Source organism: Monodon monoceros, unplaced genomic scaffold (assembly GCF_005190385.1).
Source record: "Monodon monoceros isolate NGI ecotype Baffin Bay Population unplaced genomic scaffold, NGI_Narwhal_1 Super_Scaffold_18, whole genome shotgun sequence".
Lineage (NCBI taxonomy): Eukaryota > Metazoa > Chordata > Mammalia > Artiodactyla > Monodontidae > Monodon > Monodon monoceros.
This window is the reverse complement of record NW_021703774.1, coordinates 109,788,222-109,809,342: the sequence shown is the minus strand read 5'-3', so window position 1 is coordinate 109,809,342 and position 21,121 is coordinate 109,788,222. Positions and strand designations below refer to the sequence as shown.

Here is a 21,121-nt window from a genome sequence, read left to right as displayed (position 1 = left end):
TTTCTTCTTTTAAAGATTTATGCAGAACACAGTGTCAGTTAAATGCTCCAAAATAAGGGCAAATTGCTTAGTAGGGTGCCATACTTTCCCAGAGTCTCTGAAAATCTTTTATCTAGAAAAGTAAGATCATAACATTTAAGAGTATGGACAAGTGAACCTGAACAAATTGCTTAACCTCCTCCATGGCTCAGTCTTCTCTTCTGTAAAAGGAAGATAATCATAGTGCCTACTTCATGGGGTTGTGGTAAGGATTAAATAAGATGATCTGATGATCCATGAATGGTGATTAGCACAGCATCTGGTACATAAATGCTGAATAAAGTGTAAGCTTTTATCATCATGGGGTGCCCTGTTGTGACCTGTCTTCACCTAGGGAAAGAAATATTAATTTTTAGAAATACCTCTTCATTTCTAGCTTCAACATTAGAAAAAAATGCTTTCCTTGAAGTTGTTAAGCTTTGGCCTTGCAAAATCTTATAGTTGTCCTCCTAAAGGGTTTCATTTTGCCACTTAAAGTTGACGTTCATGTTTATTTTCATGATACCCCAATATTTCATTGGTTTACCTTTGAAGAATGTGTTGCTTCCCTTTAAACTTCTTTTGATGAACAAAAGGTAAAAAGGTGTGAAATTTTATTATCAATGACACATGCAAATATGGTATAGAATGTTGCATGAAATTTTGTGCATTTAATAAAAGTCATTTTATTGCCTACCTTCACTCATTATGAATCTTTACTGATGCTCAGCAAACAGATCACTAATTGTAGTATTGTTAATACATATTTCAGTGATTAAATATGTACTAATTAGCACAGTGTCAAGGGATACATCAGAAGGTGTAGCACTAAACCATTTTGCTCTGCCCTTTTCTCTTTGTTCCGGATCCCCCCGCCCCCGGCTTTTAGATTTCATTCAGCAGCATTCACTTGACACTTCTGCAAAAGATTGTGATGCTTTTGACAAATGTTAATTGAGAAAGCACTGAAAGCCTGGCTGCATTGTAATCAAAAGAAAATTACGAGGTTTAACAGGATGTCAGGGAAGCGCTTTACAGAAAAAGATAAACGGGTTTGAATAGGTTTCTGCAGCAGCTGGCTAGGCATGTTGCTTGGCTAATGTACACAGGCTTCTCTCGTATGGTCAGTAACTGATGCCCTGGAAATAAAACATTGCTTAAGAAGTTTCTCTTGTGATAGAATGAAAAAAGGGTGTAAAAAGTGTGTCTTGCACTTATTGATAACAAGAAGTTTCTCACTACTAAAGAACTAGAAACAAGTACACACTACTTTTTCTGATAAACTTAGCATACTCTGTCATAGAGTCAGAATTATGTAAACTATTTATGGACCAGAGCTTAATATTAAGTGATACAAGTGATAATATGAACTTGTTTTCCAAGAAGTTTTAATGTTCTAGTTTGTTTCTTATGTATAGCAAAGCCATAAATTAAGTTAATGTTTTATAAGATTATCTTAAAAAATAGTTATTTTTAGTTTGCTCTACTCAATTTAAATTTAAGGCATCATATTTACAAGGTCTTAAGAGCCAGTAATCTAAATGTTGATAAAACTATAGTGTGATCACCTAATAGATTTTAAATGGTGCCATTAAAGTTTTACTGACAGAATTTTTGTTGTTTTTTTATTAAATTAAGTGTTAATGAGGGAAACATTAAGCTCCATTATTATTTTAACCTAGTGGATTTAACAGTTTAAAAGTAATGTTGGAAGTCCAAAATAACCTTAAATTTTTTTTATTTTAAAATTTCTACGCTTAAATCCACTTTTATATTTTTAAATCCTTTTATACTCTCTGTTAAAGGTCAGTAGGATATGTAGGGTTGTTTTCAAATTAGGCATTATTTGATCGAACCCGTTATCTTGATATGAGATTGCATTGTAACCTCTGACCAGAAGTAGTTTCTTTTTCATACCTGTGTTTTCAAAAGTAAAAATGTCGAAGCCTCGGATGTTTCCTTACTGAAACAGCACAAGCATGCCCAGCTTATCTTCTGTTTGGGTCTAATCAGGCATGCTCAAAAATCTCTCAAGCAAGAATGGCTGCTGGGTGGAAAGATGTTACAGTATTTGTTTTCCTTCAAGATGCAGAGTGGGTGACTTGAAATTTTCTATTGTCCTAATTATATGTAATGGTTAGACTTTTGTTGATACTTTGAATTTTATTGTTTCAGAGTATGAATTTATATAAGAAACCGATTTTTCTAAATGTATTTGATATGACATAATGTATTTGATATGTACATTGAAATTTTCTATATGAAACTGCCCTTCATTTCCTGTTACATGATATATGATTAAATTGTACATAAAATTTATTATCAAATATTTCATTGAGAAGTAAGCCTAGCACAATTAGAGTCATAGAGCAAAATCTATGGTAAATCCTAAACTGCCATTGCTTAGCCAACAATATGAATAAATTGGAATAAATGAAGAGATTTATTCTTCCTCCCACCCTATGGATATTCTCATTAATTTCTCATTTTGTTGGTGTTGGGGTAGTTGGATGGGTAGGGGTTGTGTGTATGTGTGTGTGTGTGTGCACGTGCGTACACGTTCACATATGAGTGCAAGTGTGTGTTTGAGATTAACATACTCATCTTTTTTCCGTAGTGCCTACCACAGCTGTGACAGTAACTTCTTCAGCTGAGATGTTCAAAACCACAGTATCAACCACAAGCCCTTCACAGAAAGGCCCCATGAGCACAACTGTAGCTGGATCTCAGGAAGGAAGCAAAGGGACAAAACCACCTCCAGCAGTTTCTACAACCAAAATTCCTCCTGTAACAAATATTTTTCCCCTGCCAGAGAGATTCTGTGAAGCATTAGACGCAAGGGGGATAAGGTGGCCTCAGACACAAAGGGGAATGATGGTTGAACGACCATGTCCCAAGGGAACGAGAGGTATTTCCTGTCAAATACTATATATACATTTTAAAACTTATTTTAGGGGCTTCCCTGGTGGCGCAGTGCTTGAGAGTCCGCCTGCCGATGCAGGGGACACGGGTTTGTGTCCCGGTCCGGGAAGATCCCACATGCCGCGGAGCGGCTGGGCCCGTGAGCCATGGCCGCTGAGCCTGTGTGTCCGGAGCCTGTGCTCCGCAGCGGGAGAGGCCACAACAGTGAAAGGCCTGGGTACAGCAAAAAAAAAAAACAAAACCAAACAAAAACTTATTTTAAGTAGGTTCTGAATTACACAGAAGTGATTTTATTTGAGGAAAGAGATATTTACGATAGCTAACTTCATTGTTGTTTTTGTTACTTTGGTAATATAGCACATGTAGACAACTTAAAGGTTTTTAAACTGTAAAAGTCATTTAAGGTCAGGCACTGAATTAAATTCTCTCCCTCTTAAAGACCTAGGTCAAGCCTGAGATTTTTGCCCATGGATTCTCTAGTGAGGCTTCCTTACAGCTGTCTTTCTCATTGCAATGTATCATTTTGGATGAGTCCCAAGAAAATCAAGGGCTTTTTGTTTGTTTGCTGTAAATGTCTGATATTTCTGTGCTGACTTTATATTTACTGTTTATAGTCTGTATTATACCCTACTTTTCATCAGTTATTGTCAACTACTTCCATTAATGTTTATTCAAAATTTAACACACGGAATAGGATCATCATAGCTGATTTCCCAAATGCATGCAGAAAAAATGGTTTCAATTTCACTGTTGCTTTCTACATCTGTTGTAGGAACTGCCTCGTATCTCTGCATGCTTTCCACTGGAACATGGAACCCTAGGGGCCCCGATCTTAGCAACTGTACCTCACACTGGGTAAATCAGCTGGCTCAGAAGGTTGGTTGGAACCTTTTAATATGATACACATTGGTGATTAAGGGCTTTAACTTCTAACATAAATAATTTAGCTTTGTATGTTAAAACCAGCTTCGTTGCTCTTTGTTCAGTGTAAAAGTAAAAAAATTATGCATAGCTTTGTCTGTAAACTATTTATTCAAAGTTACATGTGTTTTAGGGCATGCTGTTTTCTATGTTAAGCTTTTTAATGAGTACATAGTTGCTTAATTTCATTCATATTGAGTTCTGTTTCTTTTGATGTTTGTAAGACAAACAGTGTATTGGCCTAATAAATCAAGTATCACTAATTTGCAACTGAATCCACAGAATGCAAGCAGATGTTCATATTGCAGGTGATTATGATAGAATAAGAAAAATGACTTTAAAAAGCATTAGGAACTTTAATATTACATTGTAATGCAGTGACATTTTAGTTTCTCCTCTCCCATCTACCTTTCTAAAATGCAAGCGGTAGATAATAGCCCTCACTAATGTAAGTGATTACATTCTCACTTAAATTTCTGGATCATTGGAATAAATACGTAAGATTTTTTAAATAGCAGTTTTAAATGGTTGCAGTGAAATGAGAGAACTATCTCAAAAATGTTTTAAACGATTTCTGTTTTTTACCTTTTGTTTCTTTAAAATGTCTGATTAAGTATATTTTTTTGAGGATCTGAGAACCTTTAATCATCTGAAATGAAGAGAAAGTTATTGGTCTCAGTTGCAGATTTTGACATATTTGCAAATACTTTTCTCACCACAACAAAGATACTTGGGAAAAAAATAAGAAGCCACAAACAGAACAAGAAATCTTACTGAGATAGTATAAACTGTTGTTTCAGATCAGAAGTGGAGAAAATGCTGCTAGCCTTGCCAATGAACTGGCTAAACATACCAAAGGGCCAGTGTTTGCTGGGGACGTGAGTTCTTCAGTGAGGTTGATGGAGCAGTTGGTGGACATTCTTGATGCGCAGCTGCAGGAACTGAAACCTAGTGAAAAGGATTCAGCTGGACGGAGTTATAACAAGGTAGGTAGAAATTTTCTGTTATTTTCAATTAGATGTTTTGTATGGCTGCTCTGGATTCTTCCAGCAGTTAACTGCCAACTTTTGGCCCCCTGGACAAACGCATAGAAACAGAACTTCTAATTTGGTTCATATCTCAAGAAAGAATTATAGTTGGGAAGGGAGCAACGTGCACACCCATCCCCACCCCCCAAATGACGCTAATTACCTGAGGGAGATTTTAGTTGGTGGTAAACGTCATCTGCCTGGTTTTGGTCAGTACTCTCACTTTGGAAGGCCCACTAGGAGAGATTCTGTTACACAACTGATACACTAATACAGTCAACTCTTGTGATTGTAAGAAAATTGTGATGCATATAGGAATGTTAGCCACTGAAATACTGTTTTCAGTGATAGGTTTTGAGAGAAGGACAAGTTTCCTTTGATAGGAGTATAGTGTGTTAGTGCTACTAATTTTTCCTACCTTGACAAAAATTTGATAGTTATTTTAACCATACTATAAAGTGTTTATAAAAAATTCATATGAATCTGAAATCTGTGGCTGAAATGGTTTTATGGTTTTTTTCTTCCTTTTCATCACATACTTTGTCTCTAGGTTTATCAAGATACTTTGGATTATCATGTTTAGTAAAATACAGCTGAAAACTGAATACACAATCTTGGCAATCAGTATAGACTCACAAAAATCCAGAGGATTACGGTACATAATAAACGCTGAGCTCAGGACCACCAGCTTAATTTCTGAGGATTTCTTCTTTCCTCAATTTTCAACAGATAAAAATCTAACCTCTGATTTTCTTTTCTTTTACTAAAAAGCTCCAAAAACGAGAGAAGACATGCAGGGCTTACCTTAAGGTATCTCCCCTGTGCTGTCACCCTGCTTTCTCCCTTCTTCAGCTACCTGTTACGCTTTATCATCTTGCTGCATGATCCAGTGTATTTCAGTCTTTGATAATTATATAATGTGCCCCATATCAGCTGTACAAATGTTGGCTTTTCACAGGTATATTACTCTCAGAATAAGCAAATAATTTATTTTCATAATTTTTGCTGTTTTTCCATTCATCCAAACATACAAGAATTTTAATGAAATATCCTCTGAATTGGAAAGTTATCATAAAGTCTCGTTATTTCCTGTTGTCATCTCTGTGGATTGAAAAACAACTTGAGTGAAACAGCTATGATATATTCCTGGCAGTTTATCATATCAAAGACTGTGTAGTCATAATGTATGTGCATGAAAAAGTCACTGCTTTCTTATCTCTGTGGTGTACTCTTAAATGAAACAGGCTTTGTCTTGAAATTTTTTGGAGTCATTTCTAGAATCAGGTTGATGAGGGGATGAGTTACTAGAAATAAAATATAAATAATGTGACAGTGCTCTCGATATATGTTATATGTTGGTTTTTATCGAGATGATAGAAACAGAAAGCCACTGTTTGGCTCAGAATCCTTGTCCACTGCAGCCAGTTTTTCTCACTGGTATATCCAAGTAAAATAGGAAACATGGTGAGGCTAACAGTGGAATTATGCCAAGCCAGTTCTGTGTGGTAGATCCAAATAATAAAGAAGTTCCTTTTGCTGGGGATGGTTACTTTCTAACCCTACTCATCTGGGGACCATATTCCTAGTCAATCAAACCTTGAAGAACTAATCTGTATATGTATGAAAACAAAACAAAAGAACTTTGTAAGTTTTGTAGAATAGAGATTATTCAAAAGATATGACTTCACCAGTTTTAGTTGGCAAGATCTAGAAAAAAAGAACAGCATTTCACTAATGAGTAATAGACATTGCTGCATCTGAGAACTTTACAAGAAAAGGCAGTGGGAAAGTCTGTTTTTAGGTGGTAATATTTTGAAAGTCCCTTATTAGCCTGTTTAATGGGGGCAAAGAAATAGATACTGAAGTGTATAGAATTTGTTGTACGGAAATTTTCAGCTCACCTTTAAGGTATTAGTTAATGTGTGAAATGTAATAATTAGTATGTTGCCCAGGACATATATCTCAGTGGGAATAGAATAGCTTTTTTTCTTTGGCAGGGAGACTACTTCAGGAATATGATTAGGCTAATGATCATTTTGATTCCACTAGAAAAATACAACTAGTAATAACTAAGGCGCATTACAAATTAATAAAAGCATGCCATCAGCGAGTTATGTGTGTAGGTAGTAAATTTCAGCATGACCTTAATTTCTGACCAGTGTCATTTTCAGTATGTCTCAAGTGAGCTTCTGTGTTCAGATAAAGCTAATAAAACTCCTTAAGTTACAAATCAGAAGCTGACTTACACTGTGCAAATGAAGCGAGTTCCTGCTTTGTGACAGAGGATTCATTTGTAACTTAGATTAGAGGCTCCAGTCTGTATTTCTTGGTGACTAATGAATCTGGCCTCAGCAGACCAATTTCTGTTGCATTCTAGTTAATGGCTGCAGCAGTATCAGTGTGAGCATTTTGACTATTCTATCTCCCATCAGAGAGAGAAAAAAGCCTTTAATGCCACTTGCGAGTACCTTCTACCTGCTAGGAAGGTCGTGGTGGCTCACGTGGCAGACAGAACGAGGATATTAAGTTGGACTAAGCTAATTAATCTTAACTCTGACAGTAGCCTCAAACAACTTTTCCCCGTGCTCATTTCAATATAGTACCTCAAACTAGCAATTTTTGTTGTTCTTTGTAGAGTGTGTTTTTTTTTTCTCAGTGATTATCAGTAGATCAAAACAATTGATATTTGGGCTTAATGACACATTATGGCTAGGTAAATGGGAAAGAGTAAATAAACTCAGTGATTTCAGTTATCCAAGCCATAGTCAGTGTACAGCTACAGTAAGTATCAGTACAAAAGCCTGCCTTCAATTGCTTAACTGACCGGGTTACATTTTTATTTAATGTTGTTTTACATGGTAATAAACTAAACCTACACATATGAATATTTATAACTTGGATATTTATTAAGACTTTACTTTGCCTTTCTGTTTTTCTTAAATTATTACTATAGGTTTTAAATATTTTGACTGTTCTCTTGATCTCCTTAAAAACAGATGATTGTTTATGAATTAAGGTATGCTCTCGAGTGTTTTTTAGCTGGCCAGGCAATTGGAAGAGTTGAAAATGTTCACAGATAACTTATACACTTTGAAATCACCTTGGTTTTTTCCCAGTGATAATAAGTAGACAATGTTATAAGGCACAATTTTGGTTATTATTTTTAGTTCAGGTTCCAAAAAACAATATGGTTTTATTTTCAAGCATAGGTATTAGGCTACTCTAGAGACACCAGTGTTTTCTATTTAGAACATTTAAGTCTTGAGGTTTTATGTAGGAGTGACCATGCATGTAGGGGTAATACCTCAGATTAAGAGCTGACACTGGTTTTATTTCTTTGCAACAATTGAAATATGATTAGATAAACAGAAACGAGTCATCTCTTTATACTTAGTCTTTATAATCAAATAGTAGTCTACTGATCTTCAGCTAGTTCTATTTTGAAAGGGTCAGACGTCAAGTTGGCCAGATATATGTTGTCCAGGTGTTCTTCCATAAGAGTAAATCATCATGACAGATAAATATTACAGTTGTCACTAGTCAGTGATTGAAAATCACCTCGGTACTAGAAGTAGTCAAAACTAATGATAGTTTTCTAATGGATGCAGGCAATTGTTGACACAGTGGACAACCTTCTGAGACCTGAAGCTTTGGAATCATGGAAACACATGAATTCTTCTGAACAAGCACATACTGCAACAATGCTACTGGATACATTGGAAGAAGGAGCTTTTGTCCTGGCTGACAATCTCGTAGAACCAACCAGGGTCTCAATGCCCACAGAAAATATTGGTGAGTGAATCTATTGTCAGGTTTAATTTTGATTTAGAAGATAGATGTTTAAGAGAATAATGCTTCCATTGAGTCTTGTGAGTTATTCCCCAGTGCCGAACTTCTATTTTGTCCCATTATTTTTGTCCCTTAATAAGAGATATTATTGATCACACTCATAAAATTAATGCAAAAGCCAAAATCTATCCTATGTCTTTTAAAAGTTGGTGTTTTTTTCCAACTGAAAAATCATTAAAGGAAAACAGTGTGTAGAGTACTTAACTGCAAGAATATGGACTGCTTACGTAATGAAAGTGCTTGCTGTGGAGCTGTGGCGAATGCCTTTACAATACATTCCTAATGAGGTTAAATTACTTTCTGAAATGCGTTCTCCCAAATATTTTAGGCACGCAGATATTTGAGCCAAACGTTTATATTAAACAGAACTGCTTTCAGGTGAAAATGTGGTCAGTGAACTACATCACCCATAGAGCAGAATATCCATGCTTTATAGACTGTAAAACAGCTGCGGATAGTTTTGAAGCATCATTTAGAATTTAAATGCTGGCAGTGAGAGGTAGGAATTCACTTTTGATGGTATTTGAAAGAAATACTACTGTAAGTACAGTGAAATTATATTAATATAGGCTTGACTGATTTAGAATTATTATTCAGTGGGGTTGAGCTCGAATGAAATTTTAGTATCCCTTAGTAAAGTAAAAAAATTTCCAAAGCATAAATGTAAAAAAAACCCCAAAGGGAACACAGACTACTTTTCCATCGAAAGAGTGCATTGGAGCAGCAGATACTGAATGAAGTTTTGCTATCTAGAATGCCATATCTTATTGCCTTATTGTGCCTACCTATGAGACTTGTATTTAAAAATACAGAGAAACAAGGTGTATAGGAGAAATAGACATCAATCAGATTATGATACCTGGATTTAAATTCAGAGCCTTAAGTTTATTTTAAATAACTGAGTTTTTAGGAAAAAAGGTGTATTAAAATCATGTTTTTATTTACTTTATGAGGTTTTGAAATGACAAATAACTTAATAATTTTAAGTGAAATCAAAATAATTTGGCCTGCTTTAATGTGGGAGACCAGTCATAAGGAAAGTGATATTCTACCGTAGCTTAGTAGGAATAGACAATGAATAAAGCTCCTATTTTATGTCTAAAGCTTTTGTTATTTTGAGGTTTAATTTATTTAGTAGTCTAATAAAATTCCTAACATACACATTAAACAATTCTTCTCAAATGTTTCCAGGGACGTACCTGTAAGGTAAAGGAGTGTGGACTTGATTGTCTCAGAAGATAAGTCATAAAAAGTATTGTTTGAAGTGTTGTGTTGTGACCTCAATTTGTTTTCTAAATCTTCTGAAGCCTATTTTAAAAAGAACCAAAAAACATAAAATTTCCCATTTAAGCTCCTTCTAAGAGTGCAAAGAAATTTTGATAGGCCAGGTCAACATCCTCTGCTCCCACCGGCTTTACGTATGCAGAACACGCTATTATTATATGTCTGAGATATTTTTATCTCAGTTTGACAATGGCCAGGAATATTTTTTCCCTGATACTTGTGTTTTTCAGAGTTCTAAATGTTTATCCTTTACACTGGTTTTTTAAAAAATTTTAATTAAAGAAAGAACATTGTGGGTAGAGATTCTCATAGCGTGTAGTACACATTTCACTGCCTTCTCAAAAATAATGCCCTGAACTTAATGTATGCATGTATTTATTACCCAAGAATTATCGATATGAAGGTCATTTTACATATTCCAATATATTTCCATGTCTTATTTCACAATTTTGTGAAAAATAATATCCGTAATTTAATATGGCATTCAAGATTCAACTTTTTCCTAGGACTTGTTCTCTTTTTAGACATGAGAACTAAAATAGCCCATTATCCTTTTATGTCTTCACTTTATGTTCTTACCTAAATTTAGGGTGTGGATACAGTATCTTTGATTATTAAGACAATTTGATTCTCCTCCTTAGTGGTTTCTCCTTGAATCCTTATTTTCACTTGATTATATGATTTACCCTTATACATGACCTCGTAAAATGGTATAGTTATGTTATAATTATACCTGATTATAGCTTTTTAAAATCAACTTTGAGGTATAATTTATATACAATAAGAGCAGCTGTTTTAATGGTACTCTTTGATGAGATTTGACAAATGTACACCCATTTAACCAACAGCATGGTCAGTATTTCAGCAACCTCAAAAGGGTCCTTTATAATCTTTGTCAGTCAGTCTTGTTATACCCCCAGCCCCAGGCAACCACTGATCTGCTTTATGTCACTATAGTTTAGTTTTGCTTTTTCTAGACCTTCCGTTGAATGGAATCATAGACTATATACTCCTTTTGATCTGGCCTCTTTTACACAGTATAATGTTATTGAGATTCATCTATGTTGGTGCCAACATCAGTAATTCGGTCCTTTTTATTGCTGAATTTCCATTATAAGGACACAACACTATTTGTATATCTATTTATACATTTAGGTCATTCCCACTTTTTGAGTGTTATTAGTAAAGCTGCTATTTTCCCAAGTGATTGTACCATTTTATATTCCTAATAGCAATTAGAGTTCCAGTTGCTTCACATCCTCACCAGCATTTACAATTGTCTTTTCAAATGTCTTTTAAAATTTTAGCCGTTTTAGTGGTTTGTAGTGGAATCTCATTTTGGCTTTATTTTGCATTTGTATGGTTGCAAAGTTATGTTTTGCTGAAAACTGTTCCAACTTTTCATGTTCTTATTGGCCATTCATATATCCTTTTGTGAAGTATCTGATTTTTCCCATTTTGAGTTCTTTGTTTTATTATTGGATTATAAAGGTTATTTATATATTCCTGATACAAATCTTTTGTCTCATATATGTATTCTGAATATATAGTCACTCAGCATGTGACTTTTCATTCTATTTTCTTAATGATATCTTGAGAGAAGCAAAAGTTTTTAATTTTGATAAAAAATCCTCATTAACCAGCTTCAACAACATCTAGCCAATCCTGTTTCTCTTATTCCTCTCACCATTGTATTATTAAAGCAAACCCTAATATTATATTATTACTTTAAATACTTTAATATGTATCTTAGACTTTAAAAAAAAACAGCCATTCTCATACTTTAAAAAAATATCAAAAACAGGAAAGATAAAAAGGGGATTTCAGTTATTTGATTTTTGTAAATTTGTTAATACCTAATTTGTTTAACCAGGATACAAACAAGTTCATGTTGTACATTTGACTGATGTATTGCTCTTACTGGAAAGGAAGAGTTTTCCTTCTACCCTTCGAGGTTCTTTGGCTGGTCTAATAACCTCAGGTTTAAATACCACACCCCAATACTTTCTGTTGCAGCTTATGAAAAGAAGCACATCATGTTTGATTGTCTTTCTTTGTGATCTTAAGATTGATTATGTGGTTTAGTTATTATCAGCCTAATCCAGCATAATAAAATTCCCTATCATTTATTTTCCCAATGGGCTTAGCAGCCAGCTTGATTGTATACCTCAATTTAAGCTTAGTTATATTGCAGTAACAAAAACCCTAAAGTCACGGCAGCTCTCAACAACAAAGTTTATGACTGCTTTACTCCATGTCACCTGAGGCTTAGCTTTGCTTTGCTCCCTACCATCTTCAGTCGGCTCCATGTTGCTTTTACCCCGGGACTCAGGCTGATGGAACCTAGTACACTACGGGTCTGCTGGCAGAGGTCCTAGTTTTTCCATTGTACACTGTATTACTTTTCTTCCCCTTTCCTCTCACTGCAGCCACTACGCAGTGATGAATTTGACAAACAGAAGGACAGAGAAATATATTAAAATCCTATCTTCAGCACTGGCTGTGAGTGAGGCTCTGGGTGGCTCTCCTATGAATCACGTGTGTTCACTTTCAGGAAATCTGTTGAACAAAACATATATTATGTCGGCTATACAAAAGTATAGAGAAAATCATAAACATCTGTGTAGCAGTCACCCACTGAGCCACATCTTAGCATTTTACCATATTTGCTTCAGGTTTTGGGGAAAAGAAATAGGTATATATAATCTGGAAATCCCCTGGGTCCCCTCCTTCCTGATAAGATGAAGAAGAGGGTAACCATCATTCTTACTTTGTTAGCATTAGTAAGCTTTTATTTATTTATTTTTGCCCTACAGGTATGTACATTTAACTGTTATTTTTCATGTCTTTAATGTTAAGGATTTCACACTATAAATGTAATTGTATAATTTTCCCTTGCCATTATATTTTTCATATTTATGCACATTGATATGTGCATCTCTAGTTCATTCATTTGCTCTAAGAATGCACAATCATTTAACTATGCCTGTGATAAATATTTTAGTGGCTTACACTTTTTTGCTGATATTATGAAAACTGTGGTGAAAGTTTTTGTATGCCTCTTACTCATACATTTGTGGCTTTCAAGATATATATGCGTGCACACACACACAACCTAGAAATAGTTTTTGAGTGGTAGAGCATGCCCATGTTTAACTTTACTAAATACTGCCAAGTTGCTTTCTAATGTTGTTTTACCAATTTACATTCTCACCAGTAATATCATTGTTCCCCGTCACTCTCTTTGTCAACACTTTATTATTGACATAAATTTTGTCATTCTAATAGATTTGAATTGATCACATTATTTGCAGTTCCCTGATTACTTAATGCATTTAATTGGGTATTTTAATTTTCTCTCCTGTGAATTTCTTGTCCACAATTTTTTCCTGTCTATCTCTTTCTATGTAGGTAATGCATTCTGGAAACTAATTCTTTGAAGATTATATAGTTTGCAAATGTTTATTCTGTCTGTGCCTTCTCTTTTGTACCTTGTTTATTAATCTTTTGTTTTATGGAATAATGAACTCAAATTATCAATCCTTTCTTTTAGGATTGATACTTTTGGGATCTTGTTTAAAAAATATAGTGTTTTGGGGGGGTTTTTTGTCCCTGATCAAGAATTTTTCTCTACTTTGCAGTGATAAAGATTTTATACTTTCTTTAGAAATGATAAAGCTTTGCCTTTTTACATTTATGTTTTTAATCCAACCTGAAATTTATTTTGTTTATAATATTAATGAGGGAACTAATTTCAGTTTTTTCTATACAGATAATCAGTTGTTTCAGCACTTTCAGTGCATAAGCCATTCCTGTCCCCAGTGGTTTGTAAAGATATCTGTCATATATCAAGTTTCTGTACATGTTGGGAGTGTCTGTTTTACATTGTTGCTTTTGTTTTTGTTTCAATAATATTAATATCTGGTGAGTTCTTTCAACCCTGCTTCTTGAGGAATCGGATTCTTCTTGGCTGCTATTTAGCATGTCTCTTCCATGTGCATTTTAAAATCGTCTTGTCAAGCTCCACATTCTCAAAAAAATCTTGTTGGAATTTTTATTAGAATTAGACTGAGTTTGTAGATAGATTTTGAAAGAAGTGTCACAGATTTATCTGTTGAGTTCTCCCAGATTGGGCCATGATAGAATTCTCCATCTGTTGTTAGGTTTTCTAAGTTCTATATTTTTCCCAATAATGTCTTGTACTTTTTCAATTAGGGTTATTCCTAGGAAACATACACTAATTTTTATTGTGAATAGTATTTTTTAAAAATTACATATTCCGGGGCTTGCCTGGTGGTGCAGTGGTTGAGAGTCCACCTGCCGATGCAGGGGACATGGGTTCGTGCCCCAGTCCGGGAGGATCCCACGTGCCGCGGAGCGGCTGGGCCCGTGAGCCATGGCCGCTGAGCCTGCGCGTCCGGAGCCTGTGCTCCGCAACGGGAGAGGCCACAGCAGTGGGAGGCCCACGTACCGCAAAAAAAATAATAATAAATAAAAAAAAATACATATTCCAATTGTTTGCCGATTGGTGTACAGTTGATTTTGCTGATTGCAGACTTGCTAAATTCTTTTCCTTCTGATAGTATAGAGTCTCCTGCCCATTACTATGTAGTTAAGTATATTTTCTATAAATAATGAACACATTGCTTTTTCCGCCCAGTCTTTGTACCTTTTATTTTTCTTGAATTACTGCCTTAGCTAGGTCCTTCAGTACAGTGCTAAATAAAACTTGTGATAGGGATGATCCTGACTTAAAAAAAATTGCTTTTAGAGTTTTGCATCATTTTTTTCCGTAAGTTTGGATACATAACCATTACCTGATAACAAAACCTTTATCTAGGCAAGGAATTTTTCTTTTATTCTTACTGTTTCATAAAGATTTTTTCTACTGAATGAGTGTTGAAATTTGTTGAATTCTTTCTGTTAATATTTTTCTTATTTAATTTCATAATTTGGTTAAAGACATTAATATATTTTCTAATGCATTAATTTCTATATGCCTTTTTGAGTTAAACTCAGTTTGTTCAGGATATTATATTTAAAGTGTATATATAATTTATTAACTGTTTTTACATACTTTAAATAAGTGAGGATATCCTATAATTTCTCTCCTTTTACTGTTCTATGCATCAAGAGTATATATTAGTTTTGTGAAATGAGTTGAAAAACATTCTCTTATATTCACTGGAGCAGTTTGTTAAAGATTCAGTATATATTTAACCATGAGTTCATTTTCTTAAATGGTCATAAAGTATTGTGGTTTCTATTTATTTAAGTCAGTTTTGTTGTTTCAAGAAAATTTTCCCTTTTGTCTGTCTGTTTATTTATTTATTTATAGTATAAAGTTGATTGTTGCATCTCTACTAAGATCTATATTAATGATCCTGTTTTTAAAAATTCAAATTATTATTTTTTTTACTATGGACATGATTTTAAACTTTAATAAGTAAATATTTATTGAATGAAATTGAAGTTTGATAAGTACATATTTGTTGAATGAAATTAAGTCTTTGTACATGTGTATCTATATTTGGAACATTTACTGAAAACTTAAAGGATTTCCTTTTTTTACCCTGTCTTCTGTCTTGTTTTAAGAATAATTAATAATTGAGAACCCCTTTTAGTGTGAAGAAGAGAGAGGTATATATTAAATTTATATTTTTGTCACTCATTCCCTTCGCCCACTACCCACAAACATGGAATCTGTTATGAGGACAGGTGATCATCCACATACCCACCTGCTTAATCTTTCTAAGCAAAGTATCTCTACCAGCTTCTGCAGCTGATAAAATTCTAGGAGTTATATGACTCTCATTATAAACTTATATTTCAGGTGCTTGACATGTGGTCTCATAGCTTATAAAAATTTCCAGTGTTACGATTTCATATTTACAGCTGAATCTATATGTATTTTGCAAAACAAAGTTGAGAAAGATTTTTAAAAAATAGCATCCAAGAGTTACTCTGTAATGGTATGAGTCCATTTTGCTAAAAAGAGAGTGGGTGAATTCATCATACTCGTGTGTGTGTGTGTGTGTGTGTGCACACGCATGGCACATACAACACTTACACGCATGTTTGTCTAAGTATAGAAATAGCTATTCAAGGGTATATGCCATCAGAGAGGGTGAAATTCAGAGAAAAATGTATGGACTGTATTTATTGAATTATGTGTTACTTTTTAAAATTCAAATACTGAAATGAAAAATTTTCATCCAGTTTCTCTCATTTCATCAATAAATGGCACATTCTAATTACTAATATGAAATAGTTTTCTTTAGTGGAAACTGATACTTTTTCATTCTTTTAAATAATCATATGCTGATATAAAGTATTGCAGTCTTTATTGGAGTTACAGTAGACAGCATTTATGTTGAAGATGTTACTATTATATTTTTTAAACAAAGTTAAACAACATTGGTCTTGTTGATCACATAAATGTTCTTAATGTTTATGCATTGTCTTGTTTTTCTTACATGTTTTCCAGTGTTGCTACTTCATTTGAATTTTTGAACTTTGGATTATACTGCAGTGGTTGGCAAACTTTTTCTATAGAAGTCCAAGTAGTACACATTTTAAGCTTTGCAGGCTATGTGGTCTAAGCTGCAAATACTTAACAGCCATAGACAATATGTTAATGGGTAATCATGGCTGTGTCCCAGTAAAACTTAATTTACCCAAACAAGTGGCAGGCCAGATTTGGCCCACAGGTCCTATTTTGCCCAACTTGAATATGTAAAAATTGATCATTGCTAGTGAGAATTAATGGGAAGTTTGAACATAACGCCAGACATTTTCTCTTGAATAATGCTATGCTGAGCTCCCTACTTTTAGAAACTAGAGAAAACCTATTACTGCAAAGTTGACCTATGTAATCTTATGTATTAAAATGTGTTATATACATAGAACTAGATGTCTACATGCAATAAAGGCATTCACACTTATAGTTCGTATTTTGTTTTACCATTACCAAGTGATGGTCATTGAAAATTACTTAACATAGAGTCAAAAATCATTTTGAAATATTTTTGTTTAACTTAATGATTTAAATGAAACTTTTATAGTCGTGTACTATAAATCAGACACTCATATTCGTAGGCTAAAAGACTGGAATTAGTTGACAAAAGATATAAAACTATGAAGAAAATGTTAAAATGCTTACACCAAAATTTTTAGAGTAGTAAAGTTTAAGACCTCTTAGAATAAGTTGTTTGTTCATGATTTTGTTGGACTTGAACACTAAAGTTTTTTACGTAGAAAAAAAGGAAAACAGTGGTTTCTTTGCAATTATCATTTGCCTCTTTGTAGTTGAATTTAGAGAATACCCCATTTTTCCCCCTCGTTTATCTTCTGCCTCATCCAGTTCTGGAAGTTGCAGTGCTCAGTACAGAAGGACAGGTCCAAGACTTCAAATTTCCTCTGGGCATCAAAGGGGCAGGCAGCTCAATCCAACTCTCTGCGAATACCGTCAAACAGAACAGCAGGAACGGTAAGATGGAACAAAGTCTTTTAAAAATTGATAGGGTTTTTGTTCAGTTAAACCTATTAATTCTAAAATACTGAGTGTTTGACTCCTAATATAACAATTACAGCTTAGCATTTATAAGCAGATTTAAAGTAATGCCTTCTCTTTCCCAGTAAACTTAATCTGAATAAAGATTCCATAAGGATTTGTTTCATTTTATTCTTATTTTATTGTATCTCATCTTATTCAGAAGCATATTTTCTGTAAAGACATATGACTTTTTACCTTCCTAGGTCTTGCAAAGTTGGTGTTCATCATTTACCGGAGTCTGGGACAGTTCCTTAGTACAGAAAATGCAACCATAAAACTGGGTGCTGACTTTATCGGTCGAAATAGCACCATTGCAGTGAATTCCCATGTCATTTCAGTTTCAATCAATAAAGAATCCAGCCGAGTATACTTGACAGATCCTGTGCTTTTTACCCTACCACACATTGATGTAAGTTATGTATGCTAATGAAGTAGTGGAAAATTATAAAACCAGTGAGGAAGGAAAGCAAAACTAACGTGCTAGAGATAGAGAGAGGGGGAATGGGGAAGTGGCAGAGAGGAAAGAAAAGACCTTCCCATTTGAATTTCAAATGTTGGACTAGGTCAGAGACACAAGTTTATTTAAGTCTGTGAACATAAAATTAAATGAGCCTGGTTCAGTGATTATTAGAATTTAAGTGTATTCTTAATGAAAGCTAATTCAGTAATCAACAGGAAAATGTAAATGACTATAATTTGTTTTAGAATGAAAATTAACTGTTACCGTAGCAGCACGATAGCTCTGCCTTTTTAGTATGGCAGGTCTTTCTGGTTGGTTTGTTTGTTTACAGATCATATAAACACAATTGTTATCAAGCCCTGTGTTTTTAAAAATATAGAGTTGAAGAGATGCGATTCCTCTGCTGTGCCTTAGAATGCAAGTTGGTAGCTAAAAATACTGTGTTGGAAGATTGTCTGCAGAATTTGGCTGTTGTTATAGTAGAGAGAAAAAGTGCCCATAGATAGCCATGTGAATCTCCAGAATTCATTTGTGAACAATACATTTGTGTGGCTATTCTCTTCTTATATCTTCTGCAGTTGCTTCACTCTCTTAAGAGCTTGACATACTAACTACAGGATTCAAATTGTCCCTGTTGGGTCATTTAGAGCAAAAATGGGCCCCAAACAAAATAGATTTTAAAACACTTGGTCCTTACAGAATTTTCTCAGAACAAATTCATGGCTTTAATTTTGTCAGAAAAGAAAAAAAATATGATTCTGATGTACCATCAGTATGTAAAATCATAAGATGGAAATTGTAATTGTGTAAAATGGGTCTTTGGTAATTCAGAGTACACTTTAGAGTGTTTTGGACTATAAAGCCCCTTTTAAGTTAGATATCTGCCTTGTATAACATAGTCTACAGTTCTGCTGATGAAAAACTTTATAGTCCGAAACATGAAAAGTTTAATCTAAATTACCTTTTACACATATTAAACAATGGCCATTGCCATCTTAGAGTGTAAAATCCTAATTTTATCTTGTCATTTTATTTCCCAGCCTGACAATTATTTCAATGCAAACTGCTCCTTCTGGAACTACTCAGAGAGAACTATGATGGGATATTGGTCTACCCAGGGCTGCAAGCTGGTTGACACTAATAAAACTCGTACAACGTGTGCGTGCAGCCACCTAACCAATTTTGCAATTCTCATGGCCCACAGGAAAATTACAGTAAGTATTTGCACTTCTAATTAGTAGCAGAGAAAAACCTCAGAGATTCAAAACAGCTTGTGTAGTAGTCCCTTCTTTGGGTGTTTATCGTAACTAAAAAGCAAACAAAGTAATGTGGATTTCTAATTGCTTTTACATTGTCCATATATTTTAGGAAGTCTTGGCACTATATTTATTGCTACATCTCAAAACTGTGTGCTTTATAGACTCGTTCTAAGTTTTCCCCTTTGGGCAGGTGTCAGGCAGAAGCGGTCAGGGATTTAAAAAATGAACAGCAATAGGTTATGTGAAAGAGACAGAAGGCTCTAAAGTTTAACATGCCCTCACCATCTTGAATGTTTGAATCTCATTTCAAAACTTTTGTTTTAAATTTCCTAACGACTTTGCACACTGTGCCAGACTGCAGATTTCGAAAGATCAGAATGGCTTCCGGAATATTTCTTAGTATTCATTTCTTCTTGTGATTAAGAGAACATAAGCCAGGAGATAAAAATATTTAAGAACTATAACATGAAAGCTCTCAGATCTATTATGTGCTTAACTTTTAGTATATGTGTGTATATATATATATATATATATATATATATATATAAAATATAAAAACTCAAGGAGAAACTTAAAATTTGACTACTTGTTAGCCTGGCAAGTCATTAAAATGCCAATTATTTTGAAATAACTAAGTAGTCTTTAATCTGTTGTAAAATGTTTTCTATATGTTTATGTAAGTAATTATTTTGGTCATAATTTTCTACGTAAAATCTACTTTCATAGATCATTCTTTGAATATAAAAATCAATAAGATAATATTGAACTCTTTTATATGATCGTAATTTTTTTTTTTTTTTAGTATTGAGCCCCGTTTGAACACACATGAATATTCAGAGTTTAGTATTAAAAGTTGAGCTATCACATGTGAAACCTATCTTACCCTTAGTTAATGTAATGCAGGAATACTAAAGTTCCTCATTTTTTTAATTTTCAGTACAAAGATGGAGTTCACGAATTACTTCTTGCAGTCATCACCTGGGTGGGAATTGTCATTTCCCTTGTTTGTCTGGCTATCTGCATCTTCACCTTCTGCTTTTTCCGTGGTCTACAGAGTGACCGTAATACTATTCACAAGAACCTTTGTATCAACCTTTTCATTGCTGAATTTATTTTCCTAATAGGCATTGATAAGACAAAATACATGGTAAGTACTCCTTCTGTTTGTTGACCTTGGATCTCTGAGAATTATTATTATAACAGGTGTATCCACATATGCTGCTATTAATATTTGACCTTGTAACTTACAATAATTGACATGGCAATACTGAAGGATAATTTGTAATAAAACACAACCCAATCATTAAGTAATATTATTATGAGTTAATTCATTTCTTGTATTAAGGTACAGTTGCATTTTTCTGGGTTGTTATTAAAACACGTAATTTGAATAGAAGAATGCTGGGTATACTAAAATGAAAAGATCCGATTTTAAAATTTTTCATTTTGTTTACATAGTCATTCTAACCAGTGATCATTTCCTCATATTCTGAGCAATTTATTCACCATCATGAGGTCTCAGTGTCGCAAAGAGAACTTAATAATTAGTTAATGCTTTACTCTGTATTCATCTGCACTGGGATGAATTTGAGAATGTTCCATGTATAACAAGAAAATGATGTTAAGTAATTAGAGCTGGGATATTTATCATTAAAGCAAATTTTAAAAAATTCTGTAGTAGAAAAAAATAGAAATAATATATTTGGAAACAACTGTTCTAAAGATTTGTAAAGCAACTTATCTACAAGTAGAATATTCAGATTTAAAAATGAATAGTTCTGGAAGAGAAATTAATATGTTTTCTTATTTGCACTTACTTTTGCTA

General features: G+C 33.9%; 1 protein-coding gene across 10 annotated transcripts in view; it reads left to right on the top strand.

The window, feature by feature from the left end:
• Positions 1-21,121, top strand: part of ADGRL2 (adhesion G protein-coupled receptor L2) — a 213,208-nt gene that overhangs the window by 169,526 nt on the left and 22,561 nt on the right. For all 10 annotated transcript variants that reach the window (XM_029230776.1, XM_029230771.1, XM_029230775.1 and 7 more), the window contains exons 6-13: positions 2,636-2,926; positions 3,713-3,816; positions 4,662-4,847; positions 8,498-8,681; positions 17,386-17,511; positions 17,781-17,986; positions 19,078-19,251; positions 20,234-20,443. In XM_029230776.1, the coding sequence (XP_029086609.1) occupies positions 2,636-2,926; positions 3,713-3,816; positions 4,662-4,847; positions 8,498-8,681; positions 17,386-17,511; positions 17,781-17,986; positions 19,078-19,251; positions 20,234-20,443 (1,481 nt within the window). The remainder of the gene's footprint in view (positions 1-2,635; positions 2,927-3,712; positions 3,817-4,661; positions 4,848-8,497; positions 8,682-17,385; positions 17,512-17,780; positions 17,987-19,077; positions 19,252-20,233; positions 20,444-21,121) is intronic.